The sequence below is a fragment of the Schistocerca cancellata genome, chromosome 9, assembly GCF_023864275.1.
Source record: "Schistocerca cancellata isolate TAMUIC-IGC-003103 chromosome 9, iqSchCanc2.1, whole genome shotgun sequence".
Classification (NCBI taxonomy): Eukaryota; Metazoa; Arthropoda; class Insecta; order Orthoptera; family Acrididae; genus Schistocerca; species Schistocerca cancellata.
In genome coordinates, this window is record NC_064634.1 from 215,894,428 (window position 1) to 215,910,537 (window position 16,110).

A 16,110-nucleotide genomic window follows, 5' to 3' on the forward strand; every position below is an offset into this window, starting at 1 on the left:
TGGAGCAGTAGGAGAACAGAAGGGAGGACAGCATACAATTCATCTATGGTACCAGTACTTGGTAAAATTGGTGAGGTGTTGTATTTATTTTGATTTAAAGGTGAGGATAATTTTGTTTCATCATTCATAAAATTTTGTCAGCCAGAAGGTAAGATGAATAGAAAAGAGAGTTATGTCAAAATATGTGAAAAATGTGAAAGTATCTGAAAATTGTAACCAAAATAACAATCCTATGTATTAGGAATTTGGGCAGTAGTAGAAGGAAAGAAAAGGAATATATCTGAAATATGTGGCTTCATACTATTTGTGATAACATACATATTTTGGTGATTAAGGAAGTTATTTATGGAGAGGTTTGTCCAATTGTGTGAAAAAGTCATGATACAGCCCTTCTGGCTTGGTATAGTGGAATAAACTCAATATGCAGTTGCCAACAGTAATGCTTGTGGACTGGAGAAGGAAGATTTATATCTGTATTACGCTACAGGTTTCAGAAATTAAACTTACATGATGCAATGTACTGAAGTAATTATCTTTGAAATTGACATTTTTTCTTTCATGAGAGTAAAGTCTGGATATAATATCAGGATTTGTTAGTGTGGAGTGTGGTTCTGTAGATTAAATTTTGGCGTTTGAGAAGCAAATCAGGTGTTTAATATTAGAGAATTGAATAGTGAGGTAATAATGAAGATATAATGATGCATCAACAAAATAACGAAGTGATGGTGAAAATTAATGTGAAATGTGTTATGGTATTAATGGTTAAAGAGACTCTCTTTACAGTATGGTAATAATTGGGAATGCATTCCTCTAGATATCAATGTCAGGATTGGAAGTGACAATGCAACTAACAGGCATTAGTGAGCAATGTAATTATACTTCTAAACTGGCAGGTATAGTCTTCTTATAATGAAAACCTATTTGATCTAGGTAACTTTTGGTACTATTTATATGTGCAGGTTATGACACTGAAAATGGAATCTTGAGAGAAAGAATAATATTTTGCTGAAGTACTGGTTGTATACTGATGCATATTAGGATTTACATGTTTTTAAAAATTTATATTTCTTTTCTGGATAATGACTCACTTATATTTTGCTCATTAACTGATGACAATATTTCAGGAGTTATGTGAATATTTTGACAAGAGTAAGTAATTTAATAACATTTTATCAATACCATGAAGATTTAAGTTTCAGGAAGGTGGTGTTAAATTTGAGGTAGTTAGTATCGTGTTTGACACAGTGTCAATCCTATGAACTTAATTTTGCTACCAATTATGTAATTTTATTTTGGTTATGGTTATGTTCAACTTGTAATGTGGAAAACATGTGCTTCATCATTTGAAACATAATTTCAGAACAGTAAGACAAGTGCTGGAATGTATGGAACAGATTCATTCTCTTTATACGGTATTATTTTTGTAAGTAAACTATTGTAACATTGTGGTACAAAATGAATATGTTTTTCAAAAAAGAAACATTCTCTTATGGGTATACTTATGATTATTATTGGTGCATCAAAGTTGTATACTTGGATTTTGCTTTCTCTATACAATGATGGGGGATAACCACCACCAAGAACACTCACGAAACTGGAAACTGGGAGGCAACCATTTGCACATGTGAAACGTGTGAACCCAACTTCATCTAAGCATAACAGTGACAAGAGTAACAGGTGTAAAAACAATCAGCAAAAGGACAGGAAGCTGAGGAATTTCTTCCTTGGGTAAAACACAAAATGTGTTACATTTTCTAGTTGTTTCTTATTTTCTTCGTTTTCCTCTGTACTATGTAGCTTCTGCATGACAGGAACAAACTTTTGACATTGAAATATATTTTTCTATATGGTATATAACTTTGAAGCTGCTTGTAATGCGTAGGATTTGAACATCTTTTAATTTCTTGTATTAGTGGTTTATGGTTGATTTAGGTAACCAAATTATTTTTGAATCTGTATGGCTGAATTATTTAGCAAAATTTTGTGGGTTTTTGTTTAAACATTAGGTTATACAGTCAGCTATTTCGCAAATATCTGTCTTATCTAATGTTAAGCAGGTGAATTCTTTAGAGCTGTTATGTTTTTCTCCAATCCCCCAACAAAATATTGTTCAATTATTTTCAAAAGTTATTTTTGTGACGAAACAAGCAGAACCAAAAATCTGAGAAATGAACTTGATTTTGTTGTCCATCACATTCATTTGGTGTCATTACACAAACTAGAAACTGTGTTAATTAGAAAATACTAGTAATATAAAACTTCATTTTCTCTGTTCCTATGTAAACATGTGTCCAGATGCAAGCTTCCAGAAGAAGCAGGTCAGAAATACACGCACACACAAACACAAACACCCACACACACACTCACACAAACAAACACACATACACAACCACATGGGATTAGCCTAGCGGTCTAAGGCGCTGCAGTCATGGACTGTGTGGCTGGTCCTGGCGGAGGTTCGAGTCCTCTCTCGGGCATGGGTGTGTGTGTTTGTAATTACGGCCTGATGTTGGACCTCCCAACTACCAGTAAGCCCACCATCTGCGACTGCCCGGATCTTACAGACTGAGGGGCAACCTCTGGAACAGGACAAGCAGCCATGTCCGGCCTGTCACACCTCGAGACTACCTCCCACTCTACCACGGGTGAGGGGTCAGCCTCAGTGTGGGCAGTATGCCGGGAAGCCACAGTCGTAGTATGATCGGGGGATGTGTGGGACGAGCTGGCTGTCCCCGACAAACTCCCATCCGGACCCCCACAGTGATGCCCATTGGCAATAGCCACAAGCTGTGTGACCGAAACCAACACTGCCTGAAGCTGGCAGCATAGGGATGCCAACTCAGCCCGCATCCGAACACAGCAGTTGCATTCCCTATCCATTCCAAAACTGTTGTGCAAAGAACGTCTGAACTAATCTACTGAGAGCACAAACAATTCCACACAAAATTTAAACAGTTATTAAAATACAAGATATCCTAGTAAATGCAGTAATGCTGCTACTTGCGCACTGCTGACACACTGCTTGGCGGCGGATGGAGACTACGCTATTTTACACTATTCAGGTACTAAAACGCGATGCTGCAACTCTCAAATACTATAATACTCGACAAATGTTTGAATTAAACAATGCAAGTACCCAAAAACACGCAAAGAAATTAAGAATTAAACTATGTAACAAATAAGTCAGCTAAGGGTATACGACTTGCTGCTGGCAGCTGCTTATCCAACAGTGGCAGGGAGCTATCTGATTTGGTGAAGACTGCCAGTCTCGCTAGTGGGATGAAAGCAGAGCTCACCATTTGCAGCATCGTCGACAGGACTGACTGCGGGCCTTTGGTACAGAGCCGAGTGGAGGGTCTGAATCAGAGGCTGAGACGGTTCTGCGACCGTGTGGGCTGCCGATTCCTCGACTTACGCCATAGGGTGGGGGTGGGGGGTTCGGATTCCGCTGGATAGGTCAGGAGTCCACTACGCGCAGCAGGCGGTTACACGGGTAGCAGGGGCTGTGTGGCGTGGACTGGGCGGTTTTTTAGGTTAGATGGCCTCGGGCAAGTACAGAAAGGCCAACAGCCTCAAAGGGTGCGGGGCAAAGTCAGGACATGCGGGGACCAAGCAGCAATCGGTATTGTAATTGTAAACTGTCGAAGCTGCATTGGTAAAGTACCGGAACTTCAAGCGCTGATAGAAAGCCCAGAAGCTGAAATCGTTATAGGTACGGAAAACTGGCTGAAGCCAGAGATAAATTCTGCCGAAATTTTTACAAAGGCACAGACGATGTTTAGAAAGGATAGATTGCATGCAACCGGTGGTGGCGTGTTTGTCACTGTTAGTAGTAGTTTATCCTGTAGTGAAGTAGAAGTGGATAGTTCCTGTGAATTATTATTGGTGGAGGTTACACTCAACAACTAAGCTACGTTAATAAATGGCTCCTTTTACCGACTTCCCGACTCAGCAGCATTAGTGGCAGAACAACTGAGAGAATATCTGGAATTCATTTCACATAAATTTTCTCAGCATGTTATAGTCTTAGGTGGAGATTTCAATTTACCAGATATAGACTGGGACACTCAGATGTTTAGGACGGGTGGTAGGGACAGAGCATCGGATGACATTATACTGAGGGCACTATCCGAAAATTACATCGAGCAATTACACAGAGAACCGACTCATGGAGATAACAACTTGGACCTACTGATAACAAACAGACGCGAACTTTTCGACTCTGTAAGCGCAGAACAGGGAATCAGTGATCATAAGGCCGTTGCAGCATCCCTGAATATGGAAGTAAATAGGAATATAAAAAAAGGGAGGAAGGATTATCTGTTTAGCAAGAGTAGTAGAAGGAAGATTTCAGACTACCTAACAGATCAAAACTAAAATTTCTGTTCCGACACTGACAATGTTCAGTGTTTATGGAGAAAGCTCAAGGCAATCGTAAAAGGCGTTTTAGACAGGTACGTGCTCAGTAAAACTGTGAGGGACGGGAAAAACCCACCGTGTTTCAACAAAAAAAGTTAGGAAACTACTTCGAAAGCAAAGAGGGCTTCACTGCAAGTTTAAACGCAGCCAAAACCTCTCAGACAAACAGAAGCTAAACGATGTCAAAGTTAGCGTAAGGAGGGCAATGCGTGAAGCGTTCAGTGAATTCGAAAGTGAAATTCTATGTACCGACTAGACAGAAAATCCTAGGAAGTTCTGGTATTACGTTAAATCAGTAAGTGGCTCGAAACAGCATATCCAGACACTCCAGGATGATGATGGCATTGAAACAGAGGATGACACGCGTAAAGCTGAAATACTAAACACCTTTTTCCAAACCTGTTTCACAGAGGAAGGCCGCACTGCAGTTCCTTCTCTAAATCCTCGCACAAACGAAATAATTGCTGACATCGAAATAAGTGTCCAAGGAATAGAAAAGCAACTGGAATCACTCAGCAGAGGAAAGTCCACTGGACCTGACGGGATGCCAATTCGGTTCTACACCAAGTACGCAAAGAACTTGCCCCCCCCCCCCCCCCCCTCTAACAGGCGTGTACCGCAAGTCTCTAGAGGAACCGAAGGTTCCAAATGATTGGAAAAGAGCACAGGTAGTCCCAGTTTTCAAGAAGGGTCGTCGAGCAGATGCGCAAAACTATAGACCTATATCTCTGACATCGATCTGTTGTAGAATTGTAGAACGTGTTTTTTGCTCACGTATCATGTGGATTCTGGAAACCCAGATTCTACTCTGTAGAAATCAACATGGATTCCGGAGATAGCGATCGTGTGAGATCCAACTCGCTTTATTTGTTCATGAGACCCAGAAAATATTAGATACGGGCTCCCCGGTAGATGCTATTTTCCTTGACTTCCGGAAGGCGTTCGATACAGTTCCGCACTGTCGCCTGATAAAGTAAGAGCCTACGGAATATCAGACCAGCAGTGTGGCTGAATTGAAGAGTTTTTAGCAAACAGAACACAGCATGTTGTTCTCAATGGAGAGACGTCTACAGACGTTAAAGTAACCTCTGGCGTGCCACAGGGGAATGTTATGGGTCCATTGCTTCTCACAATAGTTCCGTAAAATATCTAGGAGTATGCGATTTGAAGTGGAATGATGATATAAAATTAATTGTTGGTAAGGCGGGTACCAGGTTGAGAAAATGTAGTACATCAACAAAGGAGGTGGCTTTCAAAACACTCGTTCAACCTATACTTGAATATTGCTCATCAGTGTGGGATCCGTACCAGGTCGGTTGACGGAGGAGATAGAGAAGATCCAAAGAAGAGCGGCGCGTTTCGTCACAGGGTTATTTGGTAAGCGTGATAGCGTTACGGAGATGTTTAGCAAACTCCAGTGGAAGACTCTGCAAGAGAGGCGCTCTGCATCGCGGTGTAGCTTGCTGTCCAGGTTTCGAGACGGTGCGTTTCTGGATGAGATATCGAATATATTGCTTCCCCCTACTTATACCTCCCGAGGAGATCACGAATGTAAAATCAGAGAGATTCGAGCGCGCACGGAGGCTTTCCGGCAGTCGTTCTTCCCGCAAACCGACTGGAACCGGAAAGGGAGGTAATGACAGTGGCAAGTAAAGTGCCCTCCGCCACACACCGTTGGGTGGCTTGCGGAGTATAAATGTAGATGTAGATATGTGTATATGTCAGTGAAGTAGAGGAAATATTTTAACAGGCCTGACACTCTCTTGGTACTAGAGTAATTATCATTCTTAACTAAAACATTCTTACTGGAATAGAGTACCACATTTTGGCAAAATAGACAGCGTTGTAATACTGTTGTTTTCAAAACTCCACAGCCATAAGATTCCACTATTCACTTAATCATGACTGTAAACCTTTAATTGTAACTTGTAAAACTCCAGCAATCAAAATAGATAAATACATTTTTAATTATTCCAAACAAATAAAAGAAACATTTTGTGAGCAATTTCCGAAAGTCTGTAGAAGGTTTGGAAATGAGCAAGATCCGTACTTGAACATGTACTGGAGACGAATTAGCACAAACTACAACAATGGGCGGACAGAGCTGTGTCTACATTTTGCATTTGTCACATGAGTTTGTAATTCAGTGCATGTTTTAATGATTCACTGTGCACTTGCAATTAATCTCAGGATCTGTGTTAATCTTCAGTATTGCATTCCGCAAATTGAGACTATAGCATAGGACTGTGGACTGTAAGTTCCAAATTATACTTACTGTGCACATAGTTTTGGGCGTGGTTTGATTGTTAGCTTTCAAGGACAGTGATTTAAGAAGGTGAATAAGTGACTGTTTTAAAGAAATGTCTGCTACACTCTAACTTAAAAGTCACTTTAGTTTTGGACTACTGCACTCGAACAGTTGCGTGATAGGATATCAGTTGAGTGTTGTAAGTAGCTAGTTTCATTTCCTAACTATTTTGCCAATAAGTCACAGTCTTTGGTTTGCTTTCCCCACTATATTGTCACTATCTATCTGATCGTTCCAGTCTAAGTTACTGATAATTATATCCCCTTAGCATAATTTCGTGTGATTTATCGTGTAACTGAAATTTAAAGTGTTCCTTTCAGTGAACAGTGCCACACCTTCCATTAGTTAAATTCAATTACAATTTTCGCACAACGTAGATATCTTGTCTAAATCATTTTACAATTTGATTTGTTCTTCTGATGATTTTACAAGACAGTAAAACAACCAAAGAGGGCAGCTCGAATTGACTTCTATATCGTTTATGTATATTAGACACAGCAGAGGGCCAACCACTTTCTCTTCCACCGCTAGATATCGCATTTGTTATACTCGGTGACTTTTCGTCATACATTTGAGTCGATACTCCATAGGCACGCGGTTTGTTTAGAAGTCGCTTGCAGGTAACGGTGCCAAAGATTTCTGGAGAACTAGAAGTATGAAACCAGTTTGTGATCTATCGATAGCATTAAATACTTGGCGTGAATAAAGAACATCTACATCTGTGCTGAAAGTTTGTAGATAGATCGTATTCCTCAAGGTAATTCATAGTTTTCGAACACAGTACAAGTTCAAAAATCTGTACAACTTTATAGTCTTTAGGTACGCATCTTTCGTCGAGAGAGAGCGGTTGTAATGATTCCTAAGTGCGAAGGTATTGTACCAGCAGACTATGAAAGTAATCTAACTGACATCGGTCTGGACCGATGTTGTCTACTTCGAAGTTACTTCTACTGGCTGCTGTTCTTCATTTGAATTGTGGGTGGATAAAAGAGTGATAGCCCTGCCGATCACGATGTCCACGTTGTCAAAATGTTTCAAGAGGAGAACGACTCCAGCATTTTTCCTTGACTCTGGAATCTTCTTTTCCTCGAGGCATTTATTTAAAAGAATTATGATTGTTTCCTTAAGTCTCTGTCGTCCAGTTTCAAGTATTGTGCTTGTGACCAGGTCTTCTCCTGGCGCTTTACAGTTCTTGAGTTGATTCAGAGATGTTTTTTTTATTTTCAATTGATTTGTGCCAGTGGTAGCGATGCTGAATTCAAAACAGATCTTCGAGTTCATCATCCAAGCTTTTATGTGTCACTGACTGGCTGTAGAGTTTCCGATGAAGGTCCTGACGTATTTCATAGTTTGGTCTCTTCCAGTAACAGCTTCTCCTTGTTCATTCAAAATCAAAAGGCGAAGTGGCTGCTACATGTCTGGCCCACTCGTATTTCAGAATAGCTTGGATGTAAATTCTTGTATTGATATCGCAGCTTACAGCCCCGGCTGCTACTCATTCAGCTCCTTGTTGGATTCTAGCTGATGTGTGTCCATTCAGCTCAAATATTGCTTGCCCAGCGACCTCAGGGCCACGGCGGGTTGCCAGCTAGCAGGCGCGGTCATTGCAGAGCGTGAAGAGGTCTCCTACTGGCTGCTGGTGTGTCCACAGTCCCATTCCGAAATCTACGATGACCCTTGATGACCCATCCGCAATGTACCTGTTGCCGGTAGTTGTGTGGTCGCTTCATCTCCTCTGACATCTGGATAAGGCTGAGTGTTGGATAGAAATGTGGACCCCAGGAAGCCCTGCCGCTGTCTTCTGCACTGACGTTCACTACGGGAAGCGCTCTCTGATGTTGTGTTGTCGGGAGATATTTTCCCCATTAGTAGATGGTAGGTGGCGAGTTGCAAGAAGTTCATTAGGTAAAGGCCATCATCAAGTTCATAGATTCAATACAGTATCATAATCATGAAATTGAGTGCTGTTACTGTAAGTTTCGTTGACCCCAACGAACAACTCATGACGATAGCTGGAACGCTGGAATATTTAAATTGAGCAAGGGGGCGGCTATGACACGAGGCTCAATTCGTAAATACTGCATGCGTCCTCATTCTGCTATATTCTCTTAAGGAGCTGTTAACAGCATTTTCACTTCCTCACTACGTGCTCTTATGTAAGAGACAGAGCTCCTTGGAATATGTCGTACGAGCTAATGAATATGCTTCTCTCGCTTCCTTTGGTTTTCTGACACAGTCTCCTTTCTGCTGAATGTGTAGCCTCACGTGGCGGGCGTCGTCGTAATTTATTGTTGACCTGACCTACTTTAAACATAACAGTCCACTTTCTGCTCCTGACTATATCTCTGCCCGTGCTATTCAGTGCCATGACATTCATCTTCGTTTTGCTTAACCGGTAGAAAATACTGCAACTGTATTTCATGGAGGACCTTGTTTTAACTAAAATGATGGAAAAAAATCGGTGCACAAAATATATTTAATGTTAAGTAATGGAATTTCGGGAATACATTTGCCTACAAAGGATATATAAGTGATTAATACTGCAAGACGACAGATTAATGTAAGAGTGAGATAAGAGGTTGAAAATGTGAAATGCTGGTACGTTAAAACCGCTCTATCTCCCAGAAAGTTGAATGCAGTCATGCAAACGTTCTTGCAGTGTGTTGTACAGTTTCCAGATGTCAGTTTCTGAGGTGCCTGTTACACTTGATCGGTCAATATAGGGATGGTTAATGCTGCTTGTGGATGATACTGGATTTGTCGTCCGATGATGTCCCACACGTGCTTGATTGAAGACTGAGCTGTTGATCGAGCGGGCCATGGAAACGTGTAAACTCTTCGTAGAGCAAGTTGGGTTATAACAGCGGTATGTGCAGTAAATGAAGCAGGCAAAAAGGAATACAAACGTCTCAAAAATGATATCGACAGGAAGTGCAAAATGGCTAAGCAGGGATGGCTAGAGGACAAATGTAAGGATGTAGAGGCTTGTCTCACTAGGGGTAAGATAGATGCTGCCTACAGGAAAATTAAAGAGACCTTTGGAGAGAAGAGAACCACTTGTATGAATATCAAGAGCTCAGATGGCAACCCAGTTCTAAGCAAAGAAGGGAGGGCGGAAAGGTGGAAGGAGTATATAGAGGGTTTATACAAGGGCGATGTACTTGAGGACAATATTATGGAAATGGAAGAGGATGTAGATGAAGACGAAATGGGAGATAAGATACTGCGTGAAGAGTTTGACAGAGCACTGAAAGACCTGAGTCGAAACAAGGCCCCGGGAGTAGACAACATTCCATTTGAACTACTGATGGCCTCGGGAGAGCCAGTCATGACAAAACTCTACCATCTGGTGAGCACGATGTATGAGACAGGAGAAATACCCTCAGACTTCAAGAAGAATATAATAATTCCAATCCCAAAGAAAGCAGGTGTTGACAGATGTGAAAATTACCGAACTATCAGTTTAATAAGTCACAGTTGCAAAATACTAACGCGAATTCTTTACAGACGAATGGAAAAACTGGTAGAAGCCGACCTTGGGGAAGATCAGTTTGGATTCCGTAGAAATGTTGGAACACGTGAGGCAATACTGACCTTACGACTTATCTTAGAAGAAAGATTAAGAAAAGGCAAACGTACGTTTCTAGCATTTGTAGACTTAGAGAAAGCTTTTGACAATGTTAACTGGAATACTCTCTTTCAAATTCTGAAGGTGGCAGGGGTAAAATACAGGGAGCGAAAGGCTATTTACAGTTTGTGCAGAAACCAGATGGCAGTTGTAAGAGTCGAGGGGCATGAAAGGGAAGCAGTGGTTGGGAAAGGAGTAAGACAGGGTTGTAGCCTCTCCCCGATGTTATTCAATCTGTATAATGAGCAAGCAGTAAAGGAAACAAAAGAAAAATTCGGAGTAGGTATTAAAATTCATGGAGAAGAAGTAAAAACTTTGAGGTTCGCCGATGACATTGTAATTCTGTCAGAGACAGCAAAGGACTTGGAAGAGCAGTTGAACGGAATGGACAGTGTCTAGAAAGGAGGATATAAGATGAACATCAACAAAAGCAAAACGAGGATAATGGAATGTAGTCAAATTAAGTCGGGTGATGCGGAGGGAATTAGATTAGGAAATGAGACACTTAAAGTAGTAAAGGAGTTTTGTTATTTAGGGAGTAAAATAACCGATGATGGTCGAAGTAGAGAGGATATAAAATGTAGACTGGCAATGGCAAGGAAAGCGTTTCTCAAGAAGAGGAATTTGTTAACATCGAGAATAGATTTAAGTGTCAGGAAGTCATTTCTGAAAGTATTTGTATGGAGTGTAGCCATGTATGGAAGTGAAACATGGACGATAACTAGTTTGGACAAGAAGAGAATAGAAGCTTTCGAAATGTGGTGCTACAGAAGAATGCTGAAGATAAGGTGGGTAGATCACGTAACTAATGAGGAGGTATTGAATAGAATTGGGGAGAAGAGGAGTTTGTGGCACAACTTGACTAGAAGAAGGGATCGGTTGGTAGGACATGTTTTGAGGCATCAAGGGATCACAAATTTAGCATTCGAGGGCAGTGTGGAGGGTAAAAATCGTAGAGGGAGACCAAGAGATGAATACACTATGCAGATTCAAAAGGATGTAGGTTGCAGTAGATACTGGGAGATGAAGAAGCTTGCACAGGATAGAGTAGCATGGAGAGCTGCATCAAACCAGTCTCAGGACTGAAGACCACAACAACAACAACATGTGGGTGAGCGTTATCCTGTTGGAAAGCTGGAATGCTCTAAATGATTGGCAGCACAGCTCGTCGAATCGCCAGATTCACGTACAAATTTGCGTTGATAGTGCGTGGGATAGCCAGCTTTCATCAGAAAAACAACAGAACTCCGCCTTCCCCTCCAATGGGCTCTCGTTTGACACGACTCAAGTCACAAGCCTGGTGACAGTGGAACGCACGCTACATGACATCTGGCTCAAAGCTGTCCTTGAATTAACCGACTTGTAACCGTTTATAGTGTCGTCATGGTGGCAACTGCTGCTCAAGTTGATGCTGCAGATGCTGTACGATGCGCCAGAGCGCAATGCCATTGTCGTCCCTCTTTGTAGTGGGACAATGCCGTCTGGAGTCCGGTCTTCCTGCAACTGTACATTCTCGTGACAACTGCTGTCAGCATTCGTATGGCGTGGCTACATCCCTGCCAAGTCTCTCTGTATTATGGCAGAAGGAACATTCTGCTTCTCGTAGCTCTATTACATTTATCACGTACAAATTTGCATTTATGGTGCTCCTGCCGCAATATGAAGTCGTACATCTACATCTACATCAATATCTACATTTATACTCCGCAAGCCACCCAACGGTGTGTGGCGGAGGGCACTTTACGTGCCACTGTCATTATCTCCCTTTCCTGTTCTAGTCGCGTATGGTTCGCGGGAAGAACGACTGTCTGAAAGCCTCTGTGCGCGCTCTAATCTCTCTAATTTTACATTCGTGACCTCCTCGGGAGGTATAAGTAGGGGGAAGCAATATATTCGATACCTCATCCAGAAACGCACCCTCTCGAAACCTGGCGAGCAAGCTACACCGCGATGCAGAGCGCCTCTCTTGCAGAGTCTGCCACTTGAGTTTGTTAAACATCTCCGTAACGCTATCACGGTTACCAAATAACCCTGTGACGAAACGCGCCGCTCTTCTTTGGATCTTCTCTATCTCCTCCGTCAACCCGATCTGGTACGGATCCCACACTGATGAGCAATACTCAAGTATAGGTCGAACGAGTGTTTTGTAAGCCACCTCCTTTGTTGATGGACTACATTTTCTAAGGACTCTCCCAATGAATCTCAACCTGGTACCCGCCTTACCAACAATTAATTTTATATGATCATTCCACTTCAAATCGTTCCGCACGCATACTCCCAGATATTTTACAGAAGTAACTGCTACCAGTGTTTGTTCCGCTATCATATAATCATACAATAAAGGATCCTTCTTTCTATGTATTCGCAATACATTACATTTGTCTATATTAAGGGTCAGTTGCCACTCCCTGCACCAAGTGCCTATCCGCTGCAGATCTTCCTGCATTTCGCTACAATTTTCTAATGCTGCAACTTCTCTGTATACTACAGCATCATCCGCGAAAAGCCGCATGGAACTTCCGACACTATCTACCCCGGGCCATAGCTCCAGGTGTAGAGCCAGTGTGTCTAGCACACAGACAGATAGGTTGCTGGCCTTCATCTGGCTTCATTCTAACCAATACAAGACCATCACTGGCACTGAGGAAGAAGGCAGAAACATCTTTCATCATAAAAAGCAACAGACCTCCACCCTGCACTCCAATGGCCTCTCGTTTGACACAACTGAAGTCACAAATAGCGGTGGCTTGGTTGATAATGGCGTTTTGGTCTCCTTAAAGGCAATCTTGTCTAACATAAAATTACCACGTCTAGTCTCAAAAGCAACGACCGCCAACGACCGTTGGAAGAAGTGTTTAAAGCAAACCTTATTTGCATCCTCATAGGGCGCTACTAACGCCACACTTACACCTAGTGTGAAAATTGAGTAGACATCATAGTTCAGATGTAGAAACACATCTCCCAACTTGCTTTTATGCCGCACAACTGCTTCTTGGTGGTTCGATATTTTCGTCAGCGTATACTGGCTTTTACTTTGAATTTCATTGGTTTCCTCTTTTGAAGAATAACTTAATTTAGGCCCAGTGGTAACAGATAGGCAGAAGTCGTTGCTGCGCTGAAGTAGACTGTCTATCATGCCTTGGAGGGCAAGTAGCTTGTTTACAGTAATAACGATATCGTCCTCGTATGTGATGTTAAAAATAACCTCATCATTTGCTATGGACCCTCCACAACACTTTAGCAACGCTTCCTTGACGTCTGAAGCACAGCCTTGACGAACACCTTTCGTGACTGAGATCGTTCGTGCACTTCCTTGATGAGAATGAACATCTGCAGTTTGGTTATATATAAATTCTAGCGGTCTACATTCCCATACAACAACATCAATAATGAAATATATTTTAATTCATGCATTTCTTTCGATTTTTTACAAAGCTAACGTTGTCGAAGTAGCAAATAGTTTTCGGAACCAAAGGAAAAAATATACCGCTTTTACTTTGTAAAGATCCGAAGATATTGCGGGATGGCCGATAGATGTTATAGTTACTAATTCAACTATTACTTGCACTATTCCAGTACAAGATAGTGCTCATCGTCTACGCCTCCATACGTACTCCACAAACACATTGTATTTAAATAAACAAAATGTTATGTATCTTTTACAATATTAATTTAGCGTACAGGTTTTCCATTATAATACCATCATGATAATGGCACTATCAGTCTCAAACTGGTCCACTAAAAATATTAATCCTGTACAAAACCACTACATAGCTATTGTAACTTTTAATTTGACTGAAGTCAAGACCACATCTACAACATTTGCAGCACTGTAGCTAATGAACGTGGGAGATACATCCAAGTAAACATATCACCATAGTTACATACTAGTTGGGCCAGAACAGTTTCCTCTTTGGTGCCAACTAGTCATCAAAGATCATCACAGGCATATGATCAGAACAGGCAAATAATTAACACACTATAATTAAAGCCGTGACGACGTTTTCAAATGTCTACAAAAGTAAAATTAAGAAATATTTTGCAATCGACTTTAGTTTACCTTGTACGTACTTCAAAATGCTCATAAATTGAGGATAATGCTGATACGTGATGAAAAAACGTTCTGGTGGGCGGTTTGCGGGTTTAAATCACCTCAGGGTATGACTGTACGGTGCATTTGACCTGCGGTCGTCGCACGGTGGCGCTGGCATCTGTTCACATACGCAAAGGTGTGTTGGTGCATGTCAGAGTACGGCGCAGCGAATAAGTGTGCGGACGTTTTCACATGTGCTAATGGTGACTGTGTGTGGAAAATGACTCAAAGAACACATATTGATGACGTCATGAGGGGTAGAATATTAGGGCGACTAGAGGCTGGTCAAGCACAGCAGGTCGTAGCACTGGGTCTCTGTGTGCCACAAAGTATGATCTCAGGATTATGGCAACGATTCCAGCAGACCGAAAACGAGTCCAGGCGCTACAGTACGGGACGTCTACAGTGTACAGCACCATAAGAAGGCCGATATCTCACCATCAGTGCCCGCAGACGGCCACGGATTACTGCAGATAGCCTTGCTCGGGACCTTACCGCAGCCACTGGAATAGTTGTCTCCAGACACACAATCTACAGACGACTAATCGGACATGGTTTATTCGCCCGGAGACCTGCAAGGTGCATTCCACTGACCCCTGGTCACAGGAGAGCCCGTAAAGCCTGGTGTCAAGAACACAATACATGGTCATTGAAATAATGGTTCCAGGTTATGTTCATGGACGAGTCCACGTATAGTGTGAACAGCGATTCTCGCCGGGTTTGCATCTGGAGTGCACCAGGAACCAGATACCAACCCCTTAATGTCCTTGAAAGGGACCTGTATGTAGGCCATGGTTTGATGGTGTCGGTTGGAATTATGATTGATGCACGTACACCCCTGCATGTCCTTGACAGAGGAACTGTAACAGGTCAGGTGTATCGGGACGTCATTTTGCACCAGTATGTCCGCCTTTTCAGGGGTGCAGTGGGTCTCACCTTCCTCCTGATGGATAATAACGCACGGCTACACCGAGCTGCAATCGTGAAGGAGTACCTTGAAACAAAAGATATCATGCGAATGGAGTGGCCTGCCTGTTCTCCAAACCTAAACCCCATCGAGCACGTCTGGGATGCTCTCGGTCGGCGTATCGCTGCACGTCTTCAAACCCTTAGGACACTTCAGGAGCTCCGACAGGCACTGGTCGAGAATGGGAGGCTGTACCCCAGCAGCTGCTCGACCACCTGATCCAGAGTATGCCAACCCGTTGTCCGGCCTGTGTACGTGTGCATGATGATCATATCCCATATTGAAGTCGGGGTATATGCACAGGAAACATGGCAGTTTGTAGCATATGTGTATCGGGACGGTTTTCTCAACTTATCACCAATACTGTGGACTTGCAGATCTGTGTCGTGTGTGTTTCCTATGTGCCTATGCTATAAGCGTCAGTTTTGTGTAGTGCCACGCTGTGTGGCACCACATTTTAGAATTATCCTTAATTTATGAGCATGAGTGTAGTAAGTTGTAGTTTCAATTTGTTTCTTTTGTTTCAGCTGTTCCTGGTAGCTATTACGCTCCACACGGTATTATCGGCACCACAGCAGGACGGATCGAAACAAGCTACCGTTGTAGAGCAGTTCAACAACTTTAACGGCATCGACCCATGGCGCTGGAGGTATTCCTACGTTTATAATAAGATTTACTGATAGCCCGCCAAACTT

General features: G+C 42.3%; 1 protein-coding gene across 1 annotated transcript in view; it reads left to right on the plus strand.

Annotated features, from left to right (window-relative positions):
- The window catches only part of LOC126100196 (endocuticle structural protein SgAbd-6-like), a 72,370-nt gene that overhangs the window by 24,452 nt on the left and 31,808 nt on the right, over window positions 1-16,110 (plus strand). The window contains exon 2 of the mRNA XM_049910758.1: window positions 15,943-16,064. Coding sequence (XP_049766715.1) covers window positions 15,943-16,064 — 122 coding nt within the window. The remainder of the gene's footprint in view (window positions 1-15,942; window positions 16,065-16,110) is intronic.